The sequence below is a fragment of the Mustela putorius genome, unplaced genomic scaffold (genome assembly GCF_011764305.1).
Source record: "Mustela putorius furo isolate JIRA1106 unplaced genomic scaffold, ASM1176430v1.1 tig00003845_pilon_pilon_pilon, whole genome shotgun sequence".
Taxonomy (NCBI): domain Eukaryota; kingdom Metazoa; phylum Chordata; class Mammalia; order Carnivora; family Mustelidae; genus Mustela; species Mustela putorius.
Window position 1 is genome coordinate 38,832,273 of NW_025421998.1, and position 27,896 is coordinate 38,860,168.

A 27,896-nucleotide genomic window follows, 5' to 3' on the forward strand; every position below is an offset into this window, starting at 1 on the left:
GAGGACTGCATTGTCTCTGCTGCTGCTGAGGTTACATTAGGTTCCAAATAACAATCACAGTATGCCGGTTCTACTGAGGACAAGAAATCTTTAGAGGTTTGTTGCAGTGAACGGAATGAATTTTAATGCCCATTATTTCTAGGTACTTTAACAATATTTCAAATATAGTTGACCACTGATACTTGTCATTCAAGCTAACACAGTCCAACAAAACTGTGGTTCCTGAATATGACACCAGTATTGCCAATAAAATGTTCCAAGCCAGGTCTGCCCCAGTGTGGATAAAACCTTTGCTTGGGGAAAAGCCTGATTAGAATTTTGCTTTGACAAGGGGGTGGGGGAGATATGTGAAGGCCATGTTAAAGATTGATAATGAACTCAGAGGCAGCCAGCTGGCTGGACTTAAACCAAGACTCCGGTTTTATTTTTACGAGGGAACGTGTGCGGTTTTTTGGAAAGCTTTCCCTATTCTCCTTCACCAGAGCTACTCTCGCCCAAAGACGGTCTCAAATGTTGGGAGTAAGGAAAACAGGTTATGGTGTACAGATACCAAATGTTCTGCACATTCCTTCAAGTTTTTAAAAAATTTACACCAGCAAAATTATGTTTATTGCTATTGGACTAAGAAATATGTCTATAAACAATTTTAATAGAAAATTTCCCCCAAAAGTCATTTCATGCCTAGAGAGAATTCAAATAAATAGTGGTTGAGTCTGATAAACAACTGAAGACAGACTTTCAGCTTTTCAGGAAGAGAATCTCCACGGTGCTCTGGTGGTAGGGACTTGAACCATGAGATTTCTTTTAAAAATAATGGCATACTTTTGCTCTATGTGCCCTATGGTACATAGATACTGAAACTCTTTGATGGCAGGAATTAAATTTTGAAAGATAAAATATGAGGTTCTTAAATAGGTTTAAAAGCAAGCCAATAAAAGTACCGGGGGTGGGGGGTGGGCAGGGAACAAAAGTTTCTCAAGCTTACACTAAAGGACCAAGAATAATTCAATAATCCATGAGTTGCTATTACAGACCAAACTCTCAATGATTCCACAAGTAAAGATCAAATAGTGAAAAGACCAGAGCCCACCTTAGTAAGCAAATGAAACATTACATGAGTTTATATACATACACGTCCCACTGTGGTAGCTAGTCTCCAAAAGTCTGAGACTCTCTGTGGAGTCTGGGCTGACCTGGTATAAATGATGGAATATGGGGGAAGTGATGCTGTTTGGGGTCCAGGACATGGTTATGAGAAGACTTATAGCTTCCTTTTGGTCTCTGAGCACATTCACTCCATGTCCCTAAGCCAAGAAGTACAACCATCTGTGTAAGAGGTACGACCATCCTGAGACCTCTAGGCCACACATGGGCCCAAGGTGACCATGCAGTGGCCATGTGGATAGAGAGCTCCCCAGCCAGTCCATAGCCATTCAGGTCATTCCAGCTCATGTCCTAGATGGAATGTGGTGGCCACGAAAATTTCTTCTCATCTCCTACTGCAAACAGCATACCTGACTGACAGCCCCTGCTGCTCTGCTTTGAGATCCAGCACCATGTGTGACCAAGGCCATGCTTTCCATGGGCTGCTCTCAGCTGACTGAGGCAGGCCTGTTCTTGGGAGATGAAGACTTCTCTGAGAGGTAACTGGCTCAAGGACTCCCTGTCAGCATTGCTAAAACTTTCTGGAACTGTACTGCTGTCTAAAACTAATCATTCTTCCTTCCCTTCCTCCCTCCCTCCGATCTTTCCGTCTCTCTCAGGGTCAGACCAACATCATTGTCTGATGGCCCTCCCGGCATTATCTGTCTGGAGAAGACAAACTGGCCTGGTGAGAGAGCAAAGAGACTGACTAAATCACCCAAAAAAATTGCAGAAATGAACAAGTACCAGCATACCTGGGTGGCTCGGTCAGCTATGTCTGCCTTTGGCTCAGGTCGTGATCCTCGGGTCCTGGTACCTAGTTCTACATCGGGCTCCTGGCTCGGTGGGGAGCCTGCTTCTCCCCCTCCTTGTGCTTTCTGATGAATAAACAAAAAAGAAAAAGAAAAAAAAAAAAGAACAAGTGCCATTAGGGGCCAAGGAAGCAGCACTGAGACTGGATTTGGAGGGGTTTAAGGGAGCCAGAATTTAAGATTGGATAAGCAAGAATTCACCTGGGCCATTTGTTTGAGATACGCGATTTTATACTCTGGCAAGGACTCCAAGGGATAGGGCGGTTGCTCCAGTGGTCTCAGAAGTCTGCAAAACCTGTAGCCTACATTTACTGAAGTGAAAAAGGTGTTGAGTTCCCCTGACTGGTAGTACAGACAGTCATAAAGAGGTTGAAAGTAGGTTATTTTAGAACAGAAATATTAGGTAAAGCCGGAAGACACACCCCAGAGTTATGTTACATAGTAGGCCCAGAGCACACACCCTTCACCAACACCATCGGCAGAGAGATAGAAAAACACAAGCACCTCAAGGGATTTTAGTTGTGGCCTTCACAGGCCAGGGCTGACTGTAGGAGACACAGTCACAGAGCAGGACTTGTCAGTATCTATGGGGATGACGACACGCTGGAGTAACAGTGGCCAGGTGTGGCAGGGAACCCCAGAAACCAGGAAGCCACAATTGCTGCGATGGCCACCTACAGCAGAGCAGCAGCAAAGGAGGCTTTACACATTCACAGAATGTGGCATTGTCAGGGCAAAACAGGCAGCTCAAATGGTGCTTAACATCTGTAACTGAAAACATAAAAAGGAATGGAGGAGCACAAATTAGGAAGAAAAAAAAAAAAGGAAAAGGAAATGGGAGCAAGCGGCTCAAGACAGTTACCTCAATAGAACATCATAATCCTCTGCTCATCACCCAAACCTGGGCCAATTTTCTGATCTAGAACCCACTGACTGAAGAGGTATCTTGTGTAGCAGGAAGGACACCCTGGCAAACATATTGGGATGATCTCCTCAGTCCTTCCCCAAAGGGATCTATGGCCATTCATTCAGGTCAATGTATAACACAGAAAGAAAAACCAGATACTTGGAGAACTAGTGGATACTAGGTTCACAATGAAACCCAAAGTTGTATCATAGTCCCCAGTTAGAATGGTAACTTACAGTGACTAGGTAAGATAATAAAGCCCTTACTAAACCCGAGGTCACAAGGGGCTCAGTGGGTCTATGGACCCACACAGTGACCATTTCCCCGATTCTGAGTGTTCAATTAGAACTAACATACTTGGCATTGGGTCCCTGGTTTCTAGGGTAAGAGTTATACAGAAGGGAAGGCCAAGTGGAGATCTCTGAAACTGCCATACCTCTCACCACCTCCTACCAAGATGGTAAATAAAAAGCAGAATTACATCCTAGGGTAGGGCTGGGAATATGGTGGACATTAGTGACATTCTCAGAGTTCTAGAAGATGCAGAATGGTAGTCTCTAGAATTTGTCCATTTAGGACACCATCTAGCCGCTTCATAAGTTAGATGGATATTGAAGAATGACTGCAGAGTCGTGCAAGCTCAACCCACAGGAGCTCTTATCATAGCTGCTGTGTCATATGTCACATCTTTCTTGGAGCAGATTAATAAGGCCTCTGGTACATGGTATGTGGCTGATCGACAAATGCATTATTTTCTATTCCAGCTATGTAATAAGATTAGCAACAGTTTGTACTTACCTGGGAAAGAGAACATATTCATTTACACTTCTGTCTCAGGGCTGTTAGCTTCTTATCCTCCACCATATTCTAAATAGGTCTGGACTTGCCTGAAATTCATAGACCACCACATCAACCCATCACATCAATGGCAACACACTGATTAGGCAGGATAAACAAGAGTTAACTAATGCAACAGAAGTTCAGTAAGGTATATATACTCGGGTCGGGGGGGGATAGGTTCAAGGAAGATTTGAGAAAGTGCTACTTCCGTGGAGTTTTTAGGAATCCAGTGGTTAGGCACATGTTGGGATACCCCTTCCCAAGTGAAAAAGTGCTGGGGCTTAGAATTCCCAACACAAGGAAGCAAAGCACCTGGTAGGCCTCTCTAGGTTCTGAAGGCAAAACACTCAACATCTTGGAATACTCAGTTCTACCAGGTGGCATGCAAGGCATTGGGTGGGGCTCAGAATGAGAAAGCACTTTGCAGTAGATCAAAACTGCAATGCAAGGAGCTCCACCGAGCCCTTCAACCAGCAGATGCTGTATCAGAAGTGTCACCAGTGGGAAAAGATAGGGCAACTTAACGGCAAGGCCCTGAAGGAAATCTGTAATAGTGGCCCATGAGGTTCCAAAGGAAAGCTGAGCTATCCGAAGCAAAGAATTATGTGACTTTTGAGAAACAGCACCTGGCATGTAACTGGGTCACAGAAGAAGTAGAGCTCTTCACCATGAAAATATGAAGATACCAGACATCCAAATAGCCCGTTTTAAGTCTAGTCCTGTCAGCTCACCAATTATAAAGTTGGATCCAGAAGAAACCTCTTCCATAAGATGGAAATTGTGCATCCAGGTTGTACACCTGAGCAGAACTAGAGGGCATGAGTAAGCTGCACAAGCCAGGAGTCCAGAAGCCTGATGTCACCCAACAGAATTTCACCAGCACTCCTTTCCCATGCTTGCGTATATGGTCATATGTGGGGAGGGTGGGTTCTGTATGACTGGCTGAAAAAAGAGGAAAAGGTCAGAGCTTGGTTTTACATATGGGCTGGCTCAGTTTGTGGGAGAAAGTTAAGAATGGATGACAGCTACATTACAGCCATGTTTAAGGGTGACCTTGGAAGATAGCAAAGAGAGAAACTTTCCAATAGAGCCATAGAGTATACATTCAGTCACGCAGTTTGTGTGCTAAGACAAGGGGCTAGGAGTAAGTACATATACATGCACTGCCCTAGGCAAAGCATCATTATCTCTCATGAATTCTTGCAATTATCTCCTGACCTCCCCACTTCCACCTTTGACCTCTTCAGTCTTTTCCCCATCTAGCTGCCTCAATGACACGGTTACCACATTGAACTCAGCTCAAAGCATACCAATGGCTTAAGTCATGGGAATATAAAGTACACCATAGGGAATATAGTAATATTTTAAGAACTTTGTATGGTGGCAGATGGTGACTACACTTCCTGTGGTGAACTTTTTATAATGCATTAAATGTCAAATCATTCTGTTGAACGCTTGAAACTAATCTGATACGGTAGGTCAACTGGACTTCAATAAAAACAAAAACAAAAACACACAAAAGGCTTTCACTTCTCTTGGAATAAAGGCAAAATCCTGATAGGCCCTGTATGACTTGACTCTCACTTCCTGTCTGATCTTATATCCTGTTACTTAATCTTCGCTAATCCACTCCCATTTCTCCCACCTCACTCTTCCTTCGATGCACCACACGCTGCCAATCATAGGGCCCTTGTACTAATTGCTTCTTCCGTCCAGTGTGCGGAAAGCACTGAGTTTATAAACCCTTATGCACATATTTCAAAATTTCACCCTTTAATATAATGAAGGTCATTCCTCTGACTTTTCCAACTAACCTTTTATCTGTGAAAGTAACAGGCTCCCGAACTCACCATCAAGCTCAATAAGAAGTCACAGTTTAGAGTAACAACAGCAGCAATTGAAGATGAGCTTAAAAGCATCTGATGCTCCCAATTAGAGCACTGAGAGGGAGAATTAAAAATTATACATAAAATAAAAATGAGAAAAAGTATTAAGCTTTTGGATTTTTTTTAAAGATTTTATTTATTTATTTGACAGAGAGAGATCACAAGTAGGCAGAGAGGCAGGCAGAGAGAGAGAGAAGGAAGCAGGCTCCCCGCCGAGCAGAGAGCCCGACGCAGGACTCGATCCCAGGACCCTGAGATCATGACCTGAGCCGAAGGCAGCGGCTTAACCCACTGAGCCACCCAGGCGCCCCTAAGCTTTTGGATTTTTATTGAGGCATAATTCACATACAATAAAATGCACAGATAGGGAGCGTTTGGTTCAACAAACTTTGGGTAACAATTATGTACACTTACATAACCAGCAGACAAAACAAGATACTGAACATTTTAATAATGAGGGAAATACGCTTGTGGTCCTTTCTAGCAATCATTGTTTTGATTTCTGTCAACACAGATTAGTTGTGCCTGTTCTGTTCTTAAACTTCATAGAAGTGAAGTCACACAGCAGGCCTTATTTTTATGTCTGGGTTATTTTGCTTGACATAATTTTTTTGACATTTGTCCATGTGCTGAATATTTTAGTAATATGTTCCTTTTTATTGTTGACTGGTATTCCATTTTACAATTATTCTGAATTTATTTATTCATTCACCAGCTACTGAACATTAGTATTTCCAGTTGGAGGCCTCTTAGTCTAACATGGCTGTGAATATTTTTGTACAGTTCTTTCTGTAGGCACATTTTGTTAGGTAAATACTGCAAGTAGAATTTCTGGGTCCTGTGATAGAACTACATTTAGCTTTCTAAAAATATTCATAAGCGTTCTGCAAAGTGGTTGTACCATCTTGCATTCCCACCAATAAAAGAATCAGAGTTCCAGTTGCTCCACAGCTGTTCCAATGCCTAGTATTGTTGGTCTGTTTCATCTGGGCCACCTTGAGGAATATGAAACAGTACCCAGCTGTGGGTTTAGTTTGCCTGTACTTGATGACTAGTGATTTTAAGCACCTTTTCATGTGCTTATTGGCCATTCTTAATTGTCACATTACACCTTTTTCTGTGAAAAAGCTGCTCAAATATTTTGGCCATTTTTAAGAACTGGATATTCTTAAGAAAGTTCTTTATATAACTTATATATATAAATCCTTTGTCAGATGTGTTGCAAATATTTTTCCCAGTCTGGGACTTGGAACTTCATTCCCTTAAAATATTGTGATATGAAAAAATGTCAAATTTTCTTGAAGTCCAATTTGCCCATTTTAATCCTTTTTGGTTAAGTCTTTTATAGTTCTTCCTAGTAAATCTTTGCTTGCCACCAGTCACAAAGATACTATCTTGTTTTCTTCTGAATATTTTATTGTTTTAGCCTTTACATTTAGCACTGATGAATCTTTAATGTATGTATATGGGATAAGGCAGTGATCAAACTGATTTTTTTTTTTAAATTTATGAATATTTAGCTGGTCTGGCAATATATGCTGAAAAAATCTTTTTTTTTTTTTTTTAAGATCTTATTTATTTGACAGAGAGAGATCACAAGTAGGTAGAGCAGCAGGCAGAGCAGTGGGGGGAAAGTAGGCTCCCCGCTAAGCAGAGAGCCCAATGTGGGGCTCGATCCCAAGACCCTGAGATCATGACCTGAGCTGAAGGCAGAGGCTTAACCCGCTGAGCCACCCAGGTGCCCCAAAAATCATTTTCTTTTTGACATTAAATTGAATTAGCATCCTTGGCAAAAAGGCAATTAATGATATACATATAGGTATTCTTATGAACTCACTATTCTACTTTCTGAGCAATTTGTTGCCATATAATACACTGTCTTGATTGCTATAGCTTTTCTTAAGTCTTGAAATCAGGTAGTGTAAGTACTCCAAATTTGTTATTCATTTTGAAGGCTTGTTTTAGCTATTCTAGATCATTTGTGTTTCCATGTAATTTTAGGATCACTGTAAAATATTTTAAAAGAAAACCATGTTGCAGGATGCCTGGGTGGCTTAGTTGGTTAAGCGGTTGCCCTTGGCTCAGGGTCTTCTCAGGTATCAGTATTGTCTTAATCTGTTTAAAGAACCGGCTTTTGGAATTGTTGACTTTTCTCTATTGTTTGTCCACTTTTTCTTCTTTATACTTTGGGTTTAATTTGTTCTTCTTTCTTCCTACTTCCTAAAGCAGAAACTAAGATCACTGGTTGTAAAACATTTCTAAGTTAGGCCTTTAAAGTTATAAAAATCTAAGCACTGCCTTTACTGTATGTATCCTACAAATTTTGATCTGTTGTGCTTTCGTTATCATTCTGTGCAAAATATTTTCTAATTTCCATTGTAACGTATTATTTGACCCATGGGCTTTTTAGAAATGTGTTTATTTTCCAAATATTTGGAAAGCTTTCATGTATCTTTGTTATTATTTCTAGTTTGATTCTGCTTGGTAAGAAAACATACAGAGTAAGAAATACTCTATATTTCAAATCCTTTGAAATTTTTAAGATTTATTTTATGAACTAGTATATGGTCTAGCTTGGTCAATGTTCCATGTGCACTTAAAAAGAATGTGAATTCTTCAGATATTGGGTCTGTACTTCCAAAAATGTCAAGTAGATTAAATTGCCTAAGAGTGCCGTTTCAATCTTCTATAATCTTACCAATTATTTTCTATGTGTTCAATTACTGAGAAGGGAAGTGAAAATATGTAAATATGGCTGTGATTGCTCTATTTATCCTTCAGTTCTCTCCATGTGTATTCATGCGCTTTGAAGCTCTGTTACGAGATACTTACATATTTAGTTTATTATATCTTCTTGATAAACTGACCCTTATATTATTTTCAAATCTTCCTCTAGTGCCTTTTCATTTCAGCCTGGACTATTTAGCATCTGTTCCAAGACAGGGCTGCTAGTGACAAACTTTCAGGTTTTCCTTGTCTGGGAATATTATTTCTCCCTCATTTCTGAAGAATAATTTTATTAGTAGAAATCTTCATTGACAGATTTTCTTTTTCCCTTCAGCACTTTGAATATTTCATCTCACTACCTCCTGGCCTCTAGGGCTTGAGATAAGCTATCAGCTGTTAATTTGGTTTAGGCTCCCTTGTAAATGATGAGTTGCTTCTTTCTTGTAGCAGCAAGAGTCCCCCTCACAGGTTTTGGCTTCTGACAGTTGGATTTTGATGTATTTATAGGTCGGATCTCTGAGTTTGTCCTACTTGGATTTCATGGAGCTTTGCAGATATGTAGGTTGTTTTTCATCAATTTTGGTAAGTTTTCAGCCTTTACCCCTTCACAAACTCTGCCCTTTCTCGGTCTCCTCTCCTTCTGGAACTCCTATTATGTGCACAATGGCATCATGATGGTGTCCCACAGATCTGTGTTCGATTTTCTTTGTTTCCCTTTTTGTTCTTTAGGTGGCATATTTCAACTGACCCTTCTTCGCATTTGCTTATTATTTCTTCTGCCTAAAACACCATTCTGTACTTCCCTTTAGTTCTTTAGACAATGTTTCCTCTAACTCATTGAGCGTACTTTTATAATAGCTGGTTTAAAAATCTTTGTCTAGACAGTATGGTACTAGCACAAAAGCAGACATACATGGAACACAATAGAGAACCCAGAAATAGACCCTCAACTCTATGGCCAACTAATCTTCGACAAAGCAGGAAAGAATGTCCAATGGAAAAAAGACAGCCTCTTCAACAAATGGTGTTGGTAAAATCAGAGAGCCACACGCAGAAGAATGAAACTGGATCATTTCCTTATACCACACATGAAAATAGACTCAAAATGGATGAAAGACCTCAATGTGAGACAGAAACCATCAAAACCCTTGAATAGAACACAGGCAGCAACCTCTTCGACCTCAGTTGCAGCAACTTCTTCCTAGAAACATCGCCAAAGGCAAGGGAAGCAAGGGCAAAAATGAACTACTGGGGCTTCATCAAGATCAAAAGCTTCTGCACAGTAAAGGAAACAGTCAACAAAACCAAAAGACAACTGACAGAATGGGAGAAGATATTTGTAAATGACATATCAGATAAAGGGCTAGTATCCAAAATCTATAAAGGACTTCTCAAACTCAACACCCAAAGAACACATAATTAAATCGAAAAATGGGCAGAAGACATTTCTGCAAAGAAGACATCCAAATGGCTAACAGACACATGAAGAAGTGCTACACATCACTTGGCTTCAGGGAAATAATCAAAACCACAGTGAGATACCACCTCACACCAGTCAGAATGGCTAAAATTAACAAGTCAGGAAATGACAGATGCTGGCGAGGATGCGGAGAAAGGGGAACCCTCCTACACTGTAGGTGGGAATGCAAGCTGGTGCAGCCACTCTGGAAAACAGCATGGAGGCTCCTCCAAAAGTTGAAATAGAACTACCCTATGACCAGCAATTGCACTACTGGGTATTTACCCTAAAGATATAAACATAATGATCCAAAGGGGCACATGCACCTGAATGTTTATAGCAGCAATGTCCACAATAGCCAAACTCTGGAAAGAACCTAGATGTCCATCAACAGATGAATGGATAAAGAAGATGTGGTATATATACACAATGGAATACTATGCAGCCATCAAAAGAAACGAAATCTTGCCATTTGCGATGACGTTCATGGAACTAGAGGGTATTATGCTTAGTGAAATAAGTCAATCGGAGAAAGACAACTATCATATGATCTCCCTGATATGAGAAAGTGGAGATGCAATGTGGGGGGGTTGGGGGGTAGGAAGGAGGGAGACAAACTATGAGAGACTCTTAATTTTAAAAAACAAACTGAGGGTTGCCAGGGGGAGGAGGGTAGGGAGAGGATGGTGGGGTTATGGGCATTGGGGAGGGTATGTGCTATGGTGAGTGCTGTGAAGTATATAAACCTGGCGATTCACAGAACTGTACCTCTGGGGCTAATAATACATGATATGTTTATTTAAAAAATAAAGAAAGATACAAATACAGTGAACTGAAGGGGCATGTGCACCTGACTGTTTATAGCCCCAATGTCCACAACAGCCAAACTCTGGGAAGAACCTAGATGTCCATCAACAGATGAATGGACAAAGAAGAGGAGGTATATAAATGCAATGGAATACTATGCAGCCATCAAAAGAAACAAAATCTTGCCATTTGCAATGACGTGGATGGAACTAGAGAGTATGATGTGGAGCAAAATAAGTCAAAGACAGACAAGTATCATATGATCTCTCTGATATGAGGAACTGGAGAGGAAAGTAGGGGGTTTGGGGAGTAGAAAAGGAAAAAATGAAAAAAGATGGGATCGGGAGGGAGACAAACCATGAGACTCTTAATCTCATGACATAAACTGAGGGTGGCTGGAGGGTTGGGGTTAGGGAGAGGGTGTTTGGGTTATGGACACTGGGGAGGGTATGTGCTATGGTGAGTGCTGTGAAATGTGTAAGCCTGATGATTCACAGACCTGTACCCTTGGGGCAAATAATGCATTATAATGTTAATAAAAAATATATATTAAAAAAATCTTTGTCTAGAATGAAAATCCAGTCTCTGGGCTTCCTCGGGCACAGGTTTCCTTGATTTCTTTTTTCTTGTGTATACGTCATACTCTGTTTCTTTATATATCTTGTACTTATTGTTGAATACGAGGTGTTCTGAATATTGTAGTGTAGAACTCTGGAAATCAGATTTGTTGTTGCTTACTGTAATTATTTATTTAGCAAATTCTCTGAACTAATTCCACACAGTATCTATTCTTGTCATGTGTGACCCCTGAGGTCTGTTAGTTTGATGTTTAGCTAACGGCTGGACAGAGTTTCCATAAATGCCTAGAATCAAAAGACTCTACCAGTATTTGCCAAAGGGCTCAAGTGCCTCAGCTGAGGTGCACCTTCAACACTCAGCTGGGCAGCTTACCACCCTGCATTAGTCTTCACCTCCTTTTTCTGGAGAGCCTCAGAATTGGCAGGACGTTGAGAACTTAGGGCCTTCTCAGGTCTCTCCTGAGCACGTGCACTGTTCTGAGTCCGGATGTGAGTTCTCCCAGATTCCCTGCAGCATGCTAGGGCTCTTCAAAACCCTGTAACATCCCATTCCCCAGACGATCCTCTCAAGGTTTTGGTTCGTCTCCTATTTGCCTTCTTATTACCTCAGACAACTAAGATATTAGCCTACAAATGGCTTCTTCAGTTAGGAGGAGGGGAATGCGTACACTGCACCATGAGGTAGGACAAGGGCCGAGACCGCTGTGTGGTGGACTCTCTACACTCTTCCACAATCACAAAATTCGACAGACATCAGGCATCACTTTACTTCTGTCTCAGTAAAAATAGAATGCCCGTTTCAATTTTTTCTCATTCCCCAACTTTTCACTTTTCTGATTTTATTCTAACAGAGTATAAGCCCTTTATAAGACTAGAGCTGATTCAAAGAACAAGGTTATTATAACAAGCAGCTTCTTTAGGAAGGACACCTAAATTCTCAAATAAAGCACATCTCTATACTCAGACATAAAACCAGCTTTTTTCAGTTCATGTTTAGTGTGGGTCAATCAGTAATCCACTCTTGTTTATATAAGAATGGTGGAGAAAGCAGCAGAGTGTAGGGGTATATGTCCTCTCCTTTGACTTGACGGAATGCAGGGCACTTATTGGGAATAGAGTAAGACTTTTCCACCATTAGTGGTGATGGAGATTTTACATCCAAAAGTAATTCCAGCAAATCCCACATTCTGTAAACTGTCTCCATTCCCTCCAGACACACTTTGAGGCCAAGTGCCCATAGATATTTACTTTTTACTTGGTTTTCCATTATTTCCAACTTTTGTTGAAGAATGGCATTTTCTAATTATAGGAGAGATTTTTAAGATGGTCCAATTCAGTTCACATCATATCACGTTGCACTGTAGCAGTCTGTAAATTTATCTCCGCTTTTTCCACATTACCTTTCCATTTTAAACTCATGGGGCAAATGCTTCAAGTTTACCTTAATCCTCTCTTTACTGACTTTAATAGGTCATAAAATAGTTTAAGATGAACCTTGGGGCGCCTGGGTGGCTCAGTTGGTTAAGGGTCTGCCATTGGCTTAGGTCATGATCTGAGGGTCCTGGGATCAAGCTCCAAGTGGGGCTCCCTGCTTTGCAAGGAGTCTGCTTCTCTCTCCCTCTGCTCCTCCCCCCTACTCACGAGCACACACTCTCTCTAATAAATAAATAAAATCTTAAAAAACAAAAACAAAAAAAAGATGAACCTCAAAAGGCTTGTTAAGATTTGCCTGGTCCTCAGGCTCTGGAATGTTCCAAATTAGCAGAAGTACTTACTGTGGTAAATAATCAGCAAACACCTTTCCCTTCTACTCTAACCTAGGAATGACACATCTGATTCTGAGAACTGGGGACAGTAAGAAATTCTGGGCAAAGACTATATTAAGAATGTCCTGGACCGAGTTTTGTTGAGAAATCCCTGTAGGTAAAGAACAGGGCCTGGGCTGCCATGAGACCTAGATTCAAATTCCTAGCCCCCCTCATTTGCTGAGAAGCCACGAACAAGACACTGTGCCCCTGTGAGTCTTGGGTTTCCTCATTTGTAGCATAGGAGAAAGAACAGTACCTACTTTAAGGGCCGTGGGGAGGATTTAATGAGATCATGCCTGGCATGTACTACCTCACATTTAATGAATTCTTAGTGGCCAAAGAACACCACGGCAGAGGCACAGCGACTTGCCCCTCTCTCTTTTGAAGGCAGCCCAACAAGACCAGAGCAAAAGCAAGAGGCGGAGGGAGGTGGTAAGAGATAGGGAACACTGTTTTCTTGAAGCTGAATTTCCTTCTCCCCACCACACAAGACAGACTATGGTACGCTTGCACAAGTCTGTTCTGAAAGCTTGAGTCTATTTTAAAGTCACCTTAGAATTGCTCCACTGCCAAATCAAGCATCTTGCAAGGGGTCAGGGCCCTGGCCTATGGAATGAGAGTGGTGGTGGGCACTGAGGCCCTGGTGGCCAGACCAGTGTGCCGGGGGTGTGCCTGGGACCTGGGAGAAGCAAGCCTCAGACAGGCACAATTAGTGCGTCTTCTTAACTTTCCTTCTGAAGTTATTCGACGGGACTGTGGTTTTGCCTCGAGCAAAACCCCCTTAACGGCCAGGAATCTAAAAACAAACATTATTTTATTAGGTCGCCCCAGCAGATGAAAGCGGAGTCTTCCATTTGGACTCTTTTTTGGAGTCAATTAATGCATTAGTCAAATACAAACCCTTTTGAAAGAGAGTTCCTGTTGTCCTCAGCAGCTTCTGAAGGAAAGCTCGCCACTGTGCTCTTAGGGACACATACACATCGGTGAGAGAAAGAGAGAGAATGAGTTATAAATAATTAATATTCACTGAAAAGAAAAACTATTTTAATGACCTATCTCAACCCCAATGTAGCACTCACCTCCAAAGCAATGATTTTTTTAAAGCTCTATTTCTAACAACGATCAGGAACTTTAAATATTGTTTATATGATAGTTCCTGAGTCAACTTAAGTCATTAACACCAATTTTAAGCCAGCTACAGCTTGAATAAAAGACGTCGTTACAACTTCTAAAGTATGTGATCAATACAGAAGACTGTGATTGTTTTCAGTTATGGTTTTAACTCCAGCAGCAGCAAAGTCTTGTAAAGTAGAAAAATAAGAGATTGCTCATTGGGGAAAAAAATACAGATTCCTCAGAAACCCATTTACCCATCCTTCAAAATAATAACCAAGAGCCTCCTAAGTCCCAGACACTGCGGACTCTGAACAAAAATCGCAGTCCCTACCCTCATTAGAACCCCGGCCGGGCTTTCAAGTTAAAGACTGGTAGGGTTTTACGACAGAGATTCAATGCTTTTAGCTGTCCTCGCCTTGGAAATGAGGTGGTCTTCTTAGCACTGAAAAGAGAACTCCTTGGCAAGAGTTGGGTTATTCCCAAAAGGTAAAACAAAAGGCACACCCCTTCTGTGGGCAGTACCATTTGTGGAAAGAACAGTTCTGTGCTCTTACAGTGAACGTGACTAAAAAAAAAAAAAAAAAAAAAAAACAACTTTGGAAAAATCCACATCCTGAAAGCATTTGATCACCCTGAATTTAAAATGGGCTTTTGCTCAGTGGCAAAGATACAAATTCGTCCCCTGAAGAATGGCTTCTGCAGTGAAAAGGCAGGATGACTTAAGAGAGTCACCTACAAGACTGATACATGAGGCCATTAAGACAGAACTCAGCAAATGCCATTGCTAGAGACTGCCCTCTGTCTACCTGAAGAATTCCAACGGGACTTGAAGACTGAGCCGGACGGGTTACAAATGGTTTCAAGCACAATTTCTTCCCGTTTTTATTCCCTGCGCACTGAGTTATGTGCTGTTAAACATTTCCAGGAGACTGTCAAAATGTAAGCATCCTGAGGTTTACATAGGCCACACCATTAAATAACATATAAGCACAAAATTTTAAACATTGTTTTCCAGCAATGGTAAATATTTTAGCTAAGTAAAAACTGAAGCCTGAAATGCAATAAGCACTTAAATGACTCCTTTCTGTGCCAGAATTCTTATTTTCCCCTGTGCAACCCTGGCTGCTGGGATTAAGGCGACCCCAGGGAGCTCAGCAAATGGTTGTGGGTTATGAGGTGCGGCATGAGCTTGGCGACAGCATGCCACCCAGCCTCAAGAAACCCAGCCACGACTGGAACCCAAGAACCAGTGTGTTCACTTTGTGGTCAGTTTCACATTTTTTCCCCTCCTTGAAAAAAAGGAAACTGCTACAAAAATCAGGCTTCTCCCCCCAACCCCGACCTCCTAAGCAACAGGAGGTGGACCCAGGGCAGAGCTGAGAAAGACTCACCGCTAAGGCTGGCCGGCAGAGCAGGGGGAGGCTGACCCCCCAGGGCGGGCAGGGGGCATGGGGTGACACAGCTTCTGGGTCCTCAGCGTCGAGGAGGGAAATGACCAGCTGCATGAACGGCAGTCATGGCCCAGCTGACGTCCTGTGCTGTCACTTCAGGAAGAAGGAAAACCCAGAACAAATTTGACGTGGTTTTCACCACAGGGTGATTGCAGTCCTGTTCAAGGATGTCACAGTCACACCACCCACTGAGCAGAACACAGATGGAAATCAGGCCTCCTTCAAAGTGTCTCGAATCACAGCGTATCCTGAACAGAAGCAGCCAAGGATTTTAAAGAAACACCGCCTGGTGGCCCTATCCCCTTTGGCTCCCCCATTCCTCCGGTTTCTCCCTTACTGAAGAGAACCGTGCTCAGTGGCAGGTAAATATAAAAACAGCTCTTGAACAAGCAGGCAGGGCAATGCACCCTTTCTGAGATCTGGGTCACTGTTGTTAGCATGAAAATCTGATCTCCCACACGATTCCAGCAAGTGAAGAAACAGGAATGCAGAGATTTACACTGAGGGACTTCTGTCCATGTGCAAAATACCAAAGCTTGAGTGATGTGTTACTGCAACACCACCCGTATTTTTTTAAGATTTTATTTATTTATTTGACAGACATCACAAGTAGGTGGAGACATCACAGGCAGAGAGAGAGAGAGAGAGAGAGAGAGGAAGAGGAGGAGGAAGCAGGTTGCCTGCTGAGCAAAGAGCCCGATATGTGGCTCAATCCCAGGACCCTGAGATCATGACCTGAGCTGAAGGCAGAGGCTTTAACCCACTGAGCCACCCAGACGCCCACCACCCGTATTTCTAAGATGTATTTGGAGTTTTGTGACTGGTCTTTGAGATTAAAATGTAAGCATTTGGGGCGCCTGGGTGGCTCAGTGGGTTAAGCCTCTGCCTTTGGCTCAGGTCATGATCTCAGGGTCCTGGGATTGAGCCCTGCATCGGGCTCTCTGCCTGCCTCTCTGCCTACTTGTGATCTCTGTCTGTCAAATAAATAAATAAAATCTTTAAAAAACAAAACAAAGCAAAAAGAGTGGAGATGGAGAGAAGTGATTGGATTCAGGATATATTTTTAAAAATAAATAAATAAAATAAAATAAAATGTAAGCATTTACCACGTATCCCACCAAGCAGGGATTGGGGGTGAGGATGGGTGGACAGAGGGAACGGTTTTTGCTTTGGTTTTGCAAAACCAAAACCATGAAGGGAGCCATCTCAGTCTTTGTCCTGTTTCTGGTGAAGCTAACAAAGCTTTTGTTCACTTAGGGGAAAAAAAAAATCAGACCCACGGATGGTATTGATGCTCCTCAGCTTTGAACAGTAACTCTGAATGTCAACACGCTGACTTAAAAGTCGGACAGAGACTGGAAAGTGGCTCTCTCTCCTGGAGGGCCGTTCTGGAGGTGCGGAAAGTTCCGACTGACTGCTCACAGGTTCTCAGTAGCCTAGCCAGAGTCTAAGAAGTCCAAAAGCCCTAAATTCTGTTCAAGACTAGCTTTGTTCCCCCAATGATAGTGTTGGCCAAATACTACCAAATGTCAGATACACGGACATCTGGTTTTCGTATGAAGAAGGATCAGAGAAGATTAGAAAACACAATCGTCATTTCCTACCCGTTTCAATGCTCACCTTCCAGTGAAACTTTGTATTACAAAATGAGAATCTGTATGAATTCTCACCGAATGAAACTGCCTGGAGGACTGGGGATGAATAGAGGAAAACTATCCAAGCACTGGACTCTTTGCTTATCTAGGGCTAAATGTCATTTCTTTTACTCACGCTGGATGTCAGCACACTGAAAATCAGGGTACACATGACCTTGAAGGGCCAGGAAGATATAACCATGCCAATAGGGACAAAAGCACCCTGAAAATGAAACATACGGAGTCCAATAATGACAATTATGACAGTCACTGACCACCTGATATACACAAGAGCAAACGACTCAACAGCTTTAAAAATAGTTTATTTCCTCCTTTACGAACACTTGAGCCTTCTGACGATTATGCAAGGCACCACAAATTAAATAAAAGCATGTATTATAATATATTTGTCTCACATGATTCAAGATAAATGGGACTTTAAAAGCGAAGAGGTGCCAACTGTGGGGGGGTTGGAAGGGCATGAAAGTGAGCACCAGTCCCGTGGGCACGAGCTTCCCACAGCGCCTACTGCAACAGGCAGCGACCAGCACGTGTCATCAGATGAGCTGTGATCCAAAATTAGCGCGTCCCGGAGAGGTGCTGTATCTCCCCCTGGGGTTTTCGGTCTATGGGCACAAAGTACTTCCCTAAAATACAAAGACTTCTCTCTAAGAGTCTTGGTACCACTAACAGAGTATGATTATTAAACATCTTCAATGTGGTTTCCATTACCAAAAAAAAAGTTTCACATAAAAGCTTCATAATATAATCCAGAAACAGAATTAGTACATGTTTAAAATCTGAAGCCAGGCTGGCAATTTCTGATCATTTTTTTTTTTCATTTCTTACAGTGTTTTTTACAGTGATAAATATGCACCCATTTTCTACCAGCTGAAACTCCTTTCAGGAGTCTCTTTGAGACTATAATCCTAATCCAAGAAGAGCAGCTCAAACTTCTACTCAGACTTGCTCCTTCCCCAAATCACATTAGTGTTCACCAAATCCCAGTAAATGTCAGATACAAACCCAAGTCTGCGAGCAGAGGCCCAAAAGAATAATTATGAATAATTTCACGATGATGTGGTTAAGAAAACACACAGAAAATGAATGATTTCACCTTCTAAAAAGCCTCGACTTGAATTTTAAACAAGAGATGGAAGTGAAAGGAGAAACACTGTTTCTGTGGGAGACCAGGAGCTCTCCACCCCCGGCAGCACCCCTCCTACGGGCCTGCGCTCATCCCCGCTGAGGTAGATGTCGGCCGCTTGAAGAGAGGTAGGTAGAGTCCAAATTTGTTTTCAATCCCTGCAAATGTCGCAACTGCCAGTTTGTAGCCTCCAACATGATCAGGATTGGGAGCAGGCAGTACGATCCTGGATTTAGGAACTGGCTCTGATCCCACAGGTTTCCTAAAGGAAGAGAAAATTGGGTGAGAACCTGTTTTATCATTTTTTACCACGGTAAAAATAACATGCAAACGCTGTGAAAATCTTCATCACATAAAGGAGTTGTGGAATTCTAGTTGGTTGTATGTGTCCCCTGGAAATGAGTGTGGTGACGTGATTTCAGTATTTTCCTACATCTTGTTTATTTCATCAGAGCAATCAGAGTGACGTACCCTTCTTAACAGCGACCAAGTACTGGAGTTGCCGAACCTGGCTGCGGATTTAGCGGGATACTTACACGCCTCCGAAGTCAATGTAGAACCACTGCTGTAGCAATTCATATGTCAGCAAAGTTACACCAAACTGGGGAGAGGATCGGAACACACGAGCTTTGAAGAAATGGGGGAGCAACAGATATAATTAGATTTTTTACAAAATTACCTGCTACAAAATGTTTGGTTAAGAACAAATTATTTCCCTACCACCAGCTCCTTTCCACAGAGCTTTTGGGCCTTCCTCCCGCAATATTTTCCTGAAGCAGTCCACTACTCCGCTGTAAGTGGTCTGGCCAGCCCGGGCGGCCACCTGTAATCGCGTCTTGATAACATCAGCAGGGGTCACCAAGGATGCCGCGGGCATACCTGCAGGAGACGCACCACCATCACAGTCTGGTCACATTCACACTATATAAAAATAACTGTGCTTTCAACTGCTGGCCGTGGAAAGTTAAGAGTCTGATGAAATCAAATGCCTCTTTTGCTGTCCTCTCTGGGCGGCATAGCCATGACTACCTTAGTGACAGAGGCTGTGCAGACATTCCTCTCCTGCCCTCCCCCAAGCACCCAAGCAAGCTCTTTGGTACGGACTGTATTCAGTAATGGTTTTAAGGAATCATTTCTCCATAACGCTACTTCAACTGGAACAAACGGAGAAAGCTTTTCTTTTTTTCTTTTCTCTTCCCTGTCTAAATCAGAAACTTGCAAAGTTATTAGGTCCGATTTTCAGAGGTGAAGTTTGTTATGCATTTCCTCTTCATGCTTTTCTGTGGTTGCTGGCAGTCACACGAGGTGCCTTCTCGCACACATTCAACCACCCCCTATCCACCAAAGCCTAACCTCTCCAGTTATACCAGAAAAAAACTTTACTGAGGGCTAAGCAAACACTCTGTGTGTATGTGTGTGTTGGGGGTGGGAGAGAGGGTTGGGGGTGGTCACCAGAGATGGAGACTTCCACAGATAACAGTTCAGGATGCCTTTTTCCTAAAACTGACATCTCCAGAAAAAAAAAAATATTTGACAGAGAGCTGAAAGTTTATACTGGCTGATAATCAATGAAAAAGGAACAACAGCAGCAACAAAACCCTCCAAAAATTACCAATGGGAAATTTTTCTACAGTCATTTTATCCAAAATGGGGCAGCCCATGTTTAGATTTTTTAAAAGCGAGACTGTACTCAGAAGACACTGTCTCTTATGGTTTTATTACTTTTCCATTATGAACCTATTCCAAACCAAATTGGTCAAATGCAGATGCATAAATCTCCTTTGCTTTTTTTAAGGCTTAATAATTCTGTAAGAATTTCTGTCCAAACCGACGTGGTCTGGCTCACAAGTACATCTCATCCTTCTAACAGACAGCTTTAAAGTTACAGTGTGTGTGTGTGCGTGTGTGCGTGTGTGCGTGTGCCTGGGGAAATCTGCATCACACGCGTCTGTATTTGTGTTACTAAACTGCATCTCTTCCTCTTCCATCTTTACTGAGCTCCTCACAAACACTCATGTTAAGTAACTGTGTTTTATGAAATACATCACATTTTTTGCATGTGAAAAAGCTCACTTCATATCCAGTGCTTCACTGGATAAGTCATACTGAATTTCCTATTAATTTGGAGGAATTATTTTAACTTTGAGCCAGGAAATTATCCTCCAATATAATGGAAGGAAACATGAAGAATGCTTAGAAACCCACTGTGTTCACACCACATTTTACTTCCTGGTTTAGAAAGAGTGTAGCAAGGCTCTCTGCTTTCAGCACATAGTAAAATCTTCCTTGCGACAGTGAGCAGGCATGTCAGAGGGACAGTGGGAAACACACAGGCAATAACGCGGGTAAAAAGTGTCCTCCAGTTAGTTCTCATAAGTAGTTCCTTGTTATAGAAAAAAGAGAGAAGTACTAGAGACAGGGAGGAAACATACTGATCATGAAATAAACATGCCAAAAGAAACGGGTGAGATGCTTAGTAAGTTGTCTGGCAAAACTGATTGGAGGTGGTGGTGGTGCTGTGGGGGGTGGGGGGATGGGGGCTGGAAATACAGCAGCCTGCCCAGGACTCTCATCATCTCAGCCACCCTCATCTTTCCCAGGCTGGCAACTTCGGGTCTCTCTGTGGATGGGGGACTTCTGGTGTAAGACTGGCCAAAACCTTGGAGAAGAGCCTCAGGCTGCTCCAAAGCATGGCCAGGAAAGCGGGATGCACCAGGAAGAGCCCGGCCACCAGAAATCTGTTGATTTGGGGGGTGGGCCAGGATTGGCAAAGGCTCTGGGTGAATCTGCCTGGTCTCTCCTGGCTTGCGAAAGGCCAAAACAACACTGATCAAGAGGTCTGGCTTTCTTGATTCCCAAAGATGGCAAAGCAAGAGTCGGCTAGAAAACAGAGAAGCTTCTTCTAGGTTCCTCAACAGCAGCCTGCCCCATGCTTCAGCGATGAAACAAATCGTGAGACCTTGCGGCTTACGTACTACACCTCTGGGACAAGAACCATCTGAGGTGCTCTCCAGCTCAGTATAAAACATAACCCTTTAAAGGGGGCCCAGCACCTAGAGAACAGAAGTTCATTTACAACAGAAAGCACAACCAGCAAAATACAACTGTGGGACAAGAAATCTGCAATTCTCACAAATATCCCATTAGCATTTGTCAAGAATGTACTTCTCTGTTTAGGGAATATGAAATTAATATTATTTGTTTTGGATCAAGGTTAAAAGAGTTTCACTAATTCCCTCCGTACCCTTATCCATAGTATCTACTTGATGGACCAGCTTCTAAGTGTCAAGCTTTGGAATAAGAAAATATCATGTTCTTATCATACTGTTAAGCTGAGGTTTTAGGAAACAAGAGTATGCTGATAATACAAAGCAGCGGACGGCAATACACGGGGAGAAAGGATTTCGGTTTAAAATGGAACCAGAAGGTATGAGACAGAGATTCTCCCATGTGCTCCCTCAGAAGAACGGAACTTAGGAACAGATTTGCAGAAGACAGATTTATCTCCCGGCCAGTGAACACCCGGTGGGCAAAGTCTCCCCATCCTCAAGCCAGTGAGCTTACGGCCTGGACGCTGGCTGGACCCCTGCCTCGCACTCCTGGCCCATACACTGGCCTGCAGCATGTTCCGAATAAACTCGATTCCTACTAAACCCAGCTTGCCTCAGGCACAGGCTTCTCAGTGAATTTTCTTTTGTGAGTGTCAAATAGGCCTCTGTGCTTCTGAGCGCTATTTTTAAACCATGAATTCCATTTACTCTGACATTAATATTGCTAAACTTGCTTATTGTTGGTATTTGCCTAATGACATATTTTTCAATCCGTTCTCTTTCAGTTGTTCTAGGTCACTGTTTTCTCAAACTTCAGATGACTAGATTTCTTTTCACAACTCATCTAAAATAGGCATTTGTTTTTACTAGGGGCATTGAATCCATTCAATTGTGGCTGTAATTGTGGTTATTAGACTTACTTCTGCTATCCCATATTGTAGTTTTTATTTTCTCTGCTTCTAGTGGTTTTTCTTTTGATCGCCACCCTTTCCTAATTTAATTTAAATATTATACACATTTACCACATAAGCACAATATTTACAGTATGTACAATAAATTAGCATTTATTTGTACCCCTCACCAACAAGCCCTACTTATATTAAAATACATATACTAAAGTTGCCAGTTATTTAAATCTACTCTCAGGTGTAACTTTTACGTGTGCTGTTTCATACATCCCATATTTTCTTCTTTCTTAAATTTACTTCTCACTTTGCTTCAGCAATGTCTGTGAGGTGTAACCTTTAAGTTATGGGAGAAAACAAGCTTGAGGTTGCCCTCCCTCCAGAATGCTCGTGTGCTTAGGAATGCCATCAAGGTTCCAGATATCCTCTCCTTGATCTTTTGAAAGTAGCTAGGACTGCAGATGAAAAGCTGAGTCAAGGGGCACCTGGGTGGCGCAGTGTGTTACAGTTCTGCCTTCTGCTCAGGTCATGATCCTGGGGTCCTGGGGTCCTGGGATCAAGTGCCGCATTGGAAATCTCCGCTCATTGGGAAGGCTGCTTCCCCCTCTCTCTCTGCCTACTTGTGATCTCTGTGTCAAATAAAATCTTAAAAAAAAAAAAAGAAATGCTGAGTCAACTTTCATTACTGATTCATTCTGAGTCCACCTTTCGTATGACTTCTATCCAGGGAACTCCTATTAAACAGGTGTTGGACTTCCTGGACTAATCCTACGTGTGTCTTACATTTGCTCTTTCTTTTTTAATCTCTGTTTTTGCTCCATATTGTAGTTCTTGTTTTTGTTTTCCCATCACTTCATTTTCCAGATGTAATTTGCTATTTGAGCACATCCATTCTATCATTCAGACCATTTATGGGTTTTTAGTTTTGATGATCCCTTTATTAATTTTCAAGAAAGCTCCTTAAGGGTTGTTCTTCTCAAGGGGTGCCTTGGGTGGCTCAGTCGGTTAAGCTTCTGACTCTTGATTTTGGTTCAGTTCAAAATCTTGGGGTTGTGAGATCGAGTCCTGCATCAGGACTGCTGGGGAGAGTCTGCTTAGGATTCTCTCCCTCCGTCTGCCCCTACACCCCTCTTAAAAATATGATAACATAAAAAATAAAATAAAGAAAAAACATTTAAAGAATGATTCTTCTTCTCAAATCTCTGCAGATCCTTGTTACAGTTCCTAAAAGTTCTCTTTCTTCTGAATTGGTTGTTTTCCTTGAAACTCCTCTGCTGTTCCGTGTCTGAGGAACCCCTGGCTATCTCTTGATATTCAAGTTCAAAAATGGGCTGATTAGTGTAGTGCTAGTTTCTACCATCCCCTAGGGTCAGTCTCCTCTGCAGGCTCCTCTCCTGAGTAGGAGGGCTGGCAATGGGCTTTGTGGAATGGGGGAGGCCTGCAAACTAGGTACCGGGGGTGAGGAGGCCTGGTAGCGTTGGGACCTTCCAAATCTCTGGACTGTGGAGCACTTCATTCTGGAAGTAAAAGAAATAATTTTACATCCCTCTTGGGGACAGTTACCATTCGTTTCTTTTTTTATTTTTGCCATCTGCAGTGAAGGTCTGGAACCTGAAGCCTTACCCTACTTTCTTTCAGTTCCTTACACTTGCCCTCTCCAGGCAGGTGATGCTTTTCTTTGCAAAACAGCTCTGGGCTTTCACAGTCTGGATTCAGGTGCTGTCTGAAGCCCGAGACAAAGAGGACCAGGGAGGACGGAGCCCCACCTTCCTGCCACGAAGGCAGCTCTTGCACTCCTGTGACAGATTTACCTGCAGGCCTCCGCAACGCTCGGTATTCTGTGACTCCCTCAGAGGTTACAGTTTTCCTGCTCTCTTCTTATATTAAGGATGGTTTCTCCTGCCAGCGTCCTGGGCCGTGGTACCCTCCAGTCCGGTTTCAGACTCAATATGCTTCTGTTCCCTTCCCAGGGCTGGGGCTAACATTTTCCAGTGCCAATAGGAGTTTTAAAAAATGTATTTTCTGACATTTTCAGGTATTCGGGACAAGAGGAAAGATGGATGAATATGCTCAGTCTATTACTTTGATTCAATCTCTCCATTACATTTTTTTGAGGATCTAAGAATTGCTTTTAAATTGTCTTAATCTTTATGTCCACATCATTTAACAAATTTGTGCCAACAGTACTTCTCTCCTAACTTAATCTTTTTAATACATTTGCAAAAGCGTCCTGACAGTTACACATATTTAGCAATTCACTGTCGTATATTGAACAGCTTTGAAAGATACTCCCGAGTTATAACTTAGTCTAAGCTGACTTACCCTTTAGCTAATCACTGATAATTAAAATCGCCTGGTATGATGAAGCTCTAAAATTTGAGAAGTACTAGATATCCTTTATTTGGGACTATCCATAAGCCATATTGAAATGCTCTTTGTGTATCAAAAAGCAACATGTTTATTACAGGGAATTAAACCTTAGTTTCTTAACTTCAGGCTCCCTGTTTCAGCTCTCACCTTCTGACAAATGAAGTTATGTTGGTCAATGAACACAAATTCAAATATCAATTAGGCTTATTCTATCCTGTGAAATACTGGAGATGTTCCCAGTATTTAGATAGTCCCGGTTTGCAACCAGATACGTAAATCTAAAAACAAACAAACAAAAAATCAATATTCTCTAGATTTTGAGAACTCAACAACCACCCCTATTAAAATATTGCTAAAGCACACATAGACCAGTGTGGAACAGAGAGCCCAGATATGGACCCTCAACTCTATTGTCAACTAATCTTCGACAAAGCAGGAAAAAATATACACTGGAAAAAAGACAGTCTCTTCAAAAGATGGTGCTAGGAAAATTGGACAGCTATGTATAGGAGAATGAAACTCTACCATTCTCTTACACCATACACAAAGATAAACTCGAAATGTATAAAAGACCTCAACGTGAGGCAGGAATTTATCAAAATCCTAGAAGAGAACATAGGCAGTAACCTTTTCGACATTGGCCACATCAACTTCCTTCAAGACATGTCTCCAAAGGCAAGAGGAAACAAAAGCAAAAATGAACTTTTGGGACTTTATTAAAATCAAAAGCTTCTGCAAAGCAAAAGAAACAGTCAACAAAACAAAGAGGCAACCCACAGAATGGGAGAACATATTTGCAAATGACACTACAGACAAAGGGCTGATATCCAAGATCCATAAAGGACTCCTCAAATTCAACACTCAAAAAAACATAATCATGTCAAAAAATGGGCAGAAGACATGAACAGACACTTATCCAATAGAGACATACAAATGGCTAAGAGACACATGAAAAATGTTCATCATCATTAGCCATCAGGGAGATTCAAATAAAACCACATTGAGATACCACCTTACACCAGTTAGAATGGCCAAAATCAACAAGACAGTAAACAACAGGTGTAGGAGAGGATGTGGAGAAAGGGGAGCCCTCTTACACTGTTGTGGGAATGCAAGTTGGTGCAGCCACTTTGCAAAACAGTGTGGAGATTCCTTAAGAAATTAAAAATAGAGCTACCCTATGACCTTGCAACTGCACTATTATTTACACCAAAGATACAGACATAGTGAAAAGAAGGGCCATCTGTACCCACAATGTTCATAGCAGCAATGACCACAGTCGCCAACTGTGGAAGGAGCCAAGATGCCCTTCAACAGACGAATGGATAAAGAAGATATGGTCCACATATGCAATGGAGTAATATGCCTCCATCAGAAAGGATGAATACCCAACTTTTGTATCAGCATGGACGGGACAAGAGGAGATTATGCTGAGTGAAACAAATCAAGCAGAGAGAGTCAATTATCAGATGGTTTCACTTACTTGTGGAGCATAAGGAATAATACAGAGGACATTGGGTGAAGGAGAGAAGAAGGCAGTTGGGGGTAAATTGGAGGGGGAGATGAACCATGAGAGACTGTGGACTCTGAAAAACAAACTGAGGGTTTTGGAGGGGGTAGGGCGTAGGGAGAGCCTGGTGGTGGGTATTAAGGAGGGCACATATTGCACGGAGCACTGGGTGTGGTCATAAACAATGAATCTTGGAACATTGAAAAAATAAAATAAATTTTAAAAAATATTGCTAAAGCAATCTAACCTCAGGTCAAACAGAATTTTTAGAAACAGATAGTACTTACTGAATAACTGAAATTGCCATCAAAATATAGATAGCATGATCATATTAATGAAATCCCAGATCCATCTTTTTTATAATACAATTGCTCAACAAAAATTATATGTATTCTGGGTAGGAGCACAACTTAAATTTAAAATTATATTTTATATAAAGACACACATAAAAATAGTGATGAGACATTTGTGTTATAATACAAAGTCAGTGGTATTCATTGCGCTTATTTTGAGATAAGCTTTTCTCCTTTCTCTTAATGACACAGCTCCCTCCAGCTCTACCTCCCAGCATTCTGAGCCTGCTCCTCCTGTATGTCTTCTCCCTAGGAACTGGCTTTGGTCTCACAAGCATCCACAAAAGGGTATGTGACCCATCTTCTATCCAACAGCCCACACAAGGGCATTTCTGTGCTCAGTGCCCTTCTTGCACTGGGCACAACACATGTCTACACAGAAGTCTTCCTGCCCTTCTCCACACAGTGCAGCAATCTGGCTGAGCCTGCAGGGCAAGTTCGACCCTGAGCAGCTAGCTGGTTGTCCTGCTTCCTCCTTTGACATCCATTACCTGCTTATCACTAGATAAAGTTTATGTTCATTCTGTAACAAAATTACATTACTTGTTAATTTTCATATATTTAGGGGCATTTTTATTTGGATTTTAAGCTGAATAGTCACTCACAAATAATGAGAGATTCACATCTTCTTTTCTAATATTTGTACCTCTCACTTGTTCTTTATTTTTACCATATTGACTGGAACCTCCCAAATATGCCTGAAAAACAAGGATGATAGGTACATCAAACTTTGACGCTAATCTTTTCTTTGAAGGAAAAAACCAACCACAGTCTGTCTTGTATTCTCCTGCCCTACAGGGAAGAAGACAATAAAATGAAAAGAAGCATGGCGGTCAGATCCCAAATGACTCCCAATGACCTTCACCTCCTATCTTCACACCCCTGCCTCTATTCAGTCTCCCTGATGGGTGTGACCAAGGGGATGGTGTGGAAATGAAGGAGTTAAACTTCCAGGGCTTGGTCACTCAGGACATGGCAGCTACTGCTTTGCCTTCTTTCTGTCTTTTCCTACCTACCCTTCTCTCCAGTCCCTTCATCCCTCTCTGACCTGGCTCTGGGGGGCCACCATGTCACAACAACATCCAAGGTGAACAACAAACAGTGAGCCCTCTCTGCCAATGGCCTTGTGACTGAGCCACCTTGACGGAGTTCTCTGCTTTCAGTCGAGCCTCTGGCGGACATCGTACCTGCAACCTCATGAGAGACAGACTCAGCTAGAGGCACTCAGATAAGCCACTCCCAGTCCACAGAAACCATGAGAAAGATGATCAATGCTTGCGGGCTTTGGGGTATCTGTTAGGCAGCCGCAGATAGGGAATAGAGAAGTTATCTGAAGAACCACTCTGAAAGATAGTGAGATGGCAGCAGGGCTACAAGAGCAGGATGCTCCAGT

The 27,896-nt window shown here is 42.1% G+C and overlaps 1 protein-coding gene across 5 annotated transcripts in view; it reads right to left on the bottom strand.

The window, feature by feature from the left end:
• Nucleotides 1–17,474: 17,474 nt before the first annotated feature.
• SLC25A13 (solute carrier family 25 member 13) overlaps nucleotides 17,475–27,896 on the bottom strand; it is a 180,299-nt gene continuing 169,877 nt past the window's right edge. For all 5 annotated transcript variants that reach the window (XM_045062725.1, XM_004767839.3, XM_004767841.3 and 2 more), the window contains 3 exons: nucleotides 19,036–19,194; nucleotides 18,852–18,942; nucleotides 17,475–18,577 (listed from right to left, as the gene is read on the bottom strand). In XM_045062725.1, coding sequence (XP_044918660.1) covers nucleotides 18,391–18,577; nucleotides 18,852–18,942; nucleotides 19,036–19,194 — 437 coding nt within the window. In that variant the 3' untranslated portion in view covers nucleotides 17,475–18,390. The remainder of the gene's footprint in view (nucleotides 18,578–18,851; nucleotides 18,943–19,035; nucleotides 19,195–27,896) is intronic.